At 37.7% G+C, this 5000-nt stretch overlaps 2 protein-coding genes across 2 annotated transcripts in view; one reads left to right on the top strand and one right to left on the bottom strand.

Annotated features, from left to right (window-relative positions):
- The window catches only part of LOC122264293 (alpha-Mannosidase class I b), a 38970-nt gene extending 38836 nt beyond the window's left edge, over positions 1-134 (bottom strand). The window contains exon 1 of the mRNA XM_043033119.2: positions 1-134. This exon is cut by the window's left edge and continues 103 nt beyond it. Within this exon, the coding sequence (XP_042889053.2) occupies positions 1-2 (2 nt within the window). The 5' untranslated portion in view covers positions 3-134.
- Positions 135-1479: 1345 nt separating this feature from the next.
- The window catches only part of Dcps (Decapping enzyme, scavenger), a 22515-nt gene continuing 18994 nt past the window's right edge, over positions 1480-5000 (top strand). The window contains exon 1 of the mRNA XM_043033122.2: positions 1480-1503. The gene's annotated coding sequence lies outside the window, so the exon portion shown is untranslated. The remainder of the gene's footprint in view (positions 1504-5000) is intronic.

The raw sequence follows: 5000 nt of genomic DNA, 5'->3' as shown, positions 1-5000 counted from the left end.
ATTCAATCATCACAGTCCAGGCGTCTTTAGAGTAGCTTCTCTTTAGTTAGACCGCAGAGAGCGAGGGACACAGCTCTCTCACACGAGCATCTGCGGACGACAACAGTCTCAGCCTCGCTATAGACGACGTGAAGTTTTGTTTACGATCGACTCGGAAGGAAAGACTTATGAATTGAGAATCAATCGGGTTGGGATCCCTTATAGTATCGTCCTTTTGGAGTCGCCGATACCACATAGAGGTTACTTAAGCTTTATGGGGAAACTTGTGACGAAGTAGTTTGCGATTTTATTATCTATGTTTCTCGCTTGTATTTCTCCATCTGTCAAGTTGTTGTGAACATTACATCCGGCACATTTCTGCTTGGTTTATCCGCGAGATGTAAAGACATTTGCTCTGCTCCACTGTTCAATATTCTCGATTATTATTCTTTGTATATTTACAATTGATCGCATATTTTACGCAGACAGGCTTGTGTAATTAGTGTCGTAATCACATCCATAAATTCAGGGTATGGTTAGATTTTCTCTATAACTATTATTGTCTCAATATTTATATCGCATATATATGTTATATATACACTGTTGAAACTAATCAGTAAAAATAGAGGCAATTTTCCGTTGCATGCGTGCAATGCATGTGAAGCGCGCACGCCCTTATCTACAATCTGGTACTTTTTATGGCGATAAACATGACATTGAAATTATATTTATGATGATCATGCATGACATTTATGATTATGTGAATAATGATGTTGCTGATTATAATAACAATGATGATAGTAGTGACAGTAAGAATAAAGATGATAATATTAACAATGATAATAATGGCTGTCACTACTAACGATGTAATAATAATAATACCAATATTATAGTGACGATATTAATAATAATAATGATAATGATGACAATAATGATTATTAAGACAATATTCATAATGGCAATGAATACATTTTAATACCAAAAGCAATTATAAAGATAGTGATAAAAAAATAGTTATAATGAAAATAAAACGCGAATATTGATATTATTGATATCGTCGTTACTGTCAATATAATTGTCGGTGTTGTTATCATTAGAATCATCATTATTATTATTATTAAAATGATCAGTATCGTCATGATCCTTGTTCTTTTTCCTGTCATCACTAACTTCCCTATTCGTGATGCCACATAAAAATATGGCGATTGTAATAAGACCATGTAACTGTAAGGCTTTCGTATGGATGCCAAATATATTTTTCTATCATAGTTTAGTGCGAGAAGAAACTATTTGAAACCCTTCTCGTTCAACATCTTGCAGGTTTTTCTCTATCGCCGCCTTCACAACACGTGATGTCAGTAGCAAGAAAGATAACACACAGCCCCGTAATAGTGGAAATGGATGTTGCTTTTACCTTCAACCTGAATTTACTGAAACGTCGGTGATCTCACATGCCTCATGGTCACTCAAGAAAGACAGAAAAGTGTGTTTTGATGACATTCGCCTTAGATGCATCTACATACAGTATGTGCTTGTACACGTGTTTTATCAGCTGTGAGGAGTATGTTATGCGTACATACTGACTCATAGGTTCTTGTTCAGGTCGTATCTGTTTCATGAGCATGGAGTTTGTAGCAAGAGTTACTGTACAACCATTTTGGTACATTTTAAAACTGGGAGAATCGGCAGGATCGTTGCAAATTTTGATGCAAACGGATATATTTAGAGTGTATCATGCGTAATGTGAAGTCTTCCTGCATAGTAACATGGTTTGTGTAATATATCATACATGGATCAGATATAAGTCTTCATGCTTAGTGAAATGGGGTGTGGAATATACCATTCATGATGAAGATATAAGTCTTCATGCGTAGTGACATGGTTTGTGCATCGAGGTGTCCTAGAATAATATTTCCCCAGACATTTAGCAGAAGACCTGACTTTTAGTGTCAGAAACTGTTTGTACAGTCTTCGATATTTTAGTATGATATTTTGTATAGGCGTAGAGCCATTCTTTATTTTACACAATTGATCACTAGCCAATCTGGGGCCACGTCACAGATGAATTAATTGTGTAATGGGCGGTTCGTGGAAGAGCTTCTCAATGGGGGTAGTCTGTTGCACAATGTTGTATATTAGGCCTAGCAACTGAATTTCAGAATTGTAGTGAATGTCAGAGTAAAGTTTGCGGTTTATCACCCCTGGTCTCGCAGACATTTTTGGATTAGAATGTTGTATTAGATATATTACAGCTGAAGTCTCTATATACATAACCATCTTTATATAGGTTATATATCTAAATAAATAATGCAGAAAGGAGGAATGTTATCTTGGGTTACCTCTTCTTGGACTCTGTAATTTCATTCAATGTTTGTAATCAGAAGGCATCCGCCGATTTTTCTTTTATTTTGTTTGCCTAAGTATAACATCTGACAATCTTGTACCTACACTCCGATAGAAACTTCATTCTTACGACAGTATCCTCGCTGCCGTCCCTATCAAATTTATCAGTAGGCATGAAACATAATTTTCCTAATTGACGACACAGTTATCATTTTTATCATCAGCATCTATTAGTCTCCTCGGCTGAACATATGTATGGAAAGAAGTCGCGTTTCCTTGTGATCAGGAAGAGGATCAGTAAATCTAAGAATTTGGCTGCTTGTGCATTGCCAAATGCGACATCAGCTTCAGAACAATACTCGAGGGGGGGAGGGGTTCCGGCCAGTAGTAGTGAGGAAAGAGTGTAAGAGTCATCCCTTGGTCTACTAGAAGCCAGTTATCTGGTTTGAACAAGAAAATGCCGATCAGCGCCACGTCAAGTGAAGTGTAACAGCCGTAGGTATCGCGCGCTGTTATGTAAATCTTTACTCTTCACCAGACGTGACTCTGTATCCCATCAAGAAAGGGCACGGGAGACTATATTGTCTAAAGGAAAAGATGTAACTATTGTGAGAGAATAAACTGACGGTCTTTTTGGACGTTGGTCTTTGCGTCCGAAAGAACAATTGGTTGGGTTGTCTTTCCACAGCGGATACATGACTGTGTGACGAGACTCACGGTATCGTCCTCCTTCCAATCCGTTCTAGCTGAATCGTACTCGTAGTGGAATCTAAAAAAAAGAAGAAAATAATAAGTTTATGGAAATTGCAGTGAAAACAAACAGCAAATCCGATGATTTTAAAGCAGCAAATTTGATTTCATTATTATTGCACCAATAAGTTTTTTAAACCTTGTTTTCGGGTTTCTTGGCATTGTCAAGCCCCCCCCCCATAAAAAAAAAAAAAAAAAGTATATTCATGGTATATGTTCTCCCGAATCTTCTGCACAATTTCTCAAGTTAAGGCTCGGTTGTAGGGCGGATATATCCACATTCGAGGTGGATTTGAGCCCTTGTCTTCAGCTGTTCTGATGAAGAGAAACAATATTCGCAAATGTTTCGATGCAAATGACAGGGGTTTCCGAAAGTATTCCTTTGCGATGTTGAAGTTGCTTCCCTTCATTTGACCAATATAAGAGATAAATGCCACTTTAAAGACTTCTTTACATTTGAAATTCAATCAGTTAAATTTGTTTACGTAAATTATTTTCTGATATTACTGAGTTGGACGATATTCAACGTAGCAGATTTCCCTTTCTCTTTTTTTTCAAATTGCAAGCTTCTGTACAAATGCACTTAGATTATCATTGAAATTGATTAAAGTTACTCCTTTCTCTTACAACTCTCGATTCAGTCTATTCAAATAAGGAATCCGAAGGGACGGATAAACGAATTTCCATAAAGAGAAGCCGCAAGTTCTCAATTTCCTTGGATCTGCAGGAAATCGCAACATGACGATTCCTTTTGATAGCCAGCCTTGGAATTCAATAGCAAGTTCTTGTGATCTGAATCCATATGCTGTGCACGATTACTTGGACAGTCGGGAATTCTAAACACTGCATTTTGCGCAGTTTATGATATGATGATTTCTTCTAGAACATCCTACAGATATAGTAGAATTTTGAAAACGAGAGTTTGCCAATGGATCAGACAGTAAGAACTATTAATGTACGGAGAGCTAAAGGAAAGGTGAAACAGCTGTAGGTTCATCCAACTGAAGTGAAAATAATCCAAATGGAACATGTTTGACTTCAATAGTCATTACTTTTTAATGTCGCCAGACAAATCAAATATCCTTCTCCGAACCGTTACAGGATTTTCTTTATAAAACATCTTTTTTTTTGGTTCTCCTTTTCCAGCTAATCCTTCAAGGGATTATGAGAGCTTCTCTGGCTGTGTGAGGTTTCTTCCGGCGGACAAATAGGAGCTGAACAGGAAAAGAAAGCTCTGTGAGACACTTGGCATGCTGAAACAATGTTCCACTTAGACTCAAGCACTGGTGCTTCATGTGCTTTCTCATTCACTTGAAGAAATGCGCATCCTTATATTGTACCATGTTGAAGGCTGAATATTCTCCAAATTTAGTTTCAAATTTGGTGGGCGGAAAGTGTGATTTTCAGGAACTTTTTGGCGAAAGAAAGACCCATTGATTTGATTCTCCACGATCATAGGATAGTAAGAATCCTGTGTTTTGCCGATCATAGGATAGTATGAATCCTGTGTTTTGCCGATCATAGGATAGTATGAATCCTGTGTTTTGCCGATCATAGGATAGTGTGAATCCTGTGTTTTGCCGATCATAGGATAGTGTGAATCCTGTGTTTTGCCGATCATAGGATAGTGTGAATCCTGTGTTTTGCCGATCATAGGATAGTGTGAATCCTGTGTTTTGCCGATCATAGGATAGTATGAATCCTGTGTTTTGCCGATCATAGGATAGTGTGAATCCTGTGTTTTGCCGATCATAGGATAGTGTGAATCCTGTGTTTTGCCGATCATAGGATAGTGTGAATCCTGTGTTTTGCCGATCATAGGATAGTGTGAATCCTGTGTTTTGCCGATCATAGGATAGTGTGAATCCTGTGTTTTGCCGATCATAGGATAGTGTGAATCCTGTGTTTTGCCGATCATAGGATAGTGT

This window comes from Penaeus japonicus, unplaced genomic scaffold (assembly GCF_977035675.1).
Source record: "Penaeus japonicus unplaced genomic scaffold, GWHDUDI00000001_assembly GWHDUDI00000013, whole genome shotgun sequence".
Classification (NCBI taxonomy): domain Eukaryota; kingdom Metazoa; phylum Arthropoda; class Malacostraca; order Decapoda; family Penaeidae; genus Penaeus; species Penaeus japonicus.
This window is presented reverse-complemented; position numbering and strand designations above follow the sequence as displayed.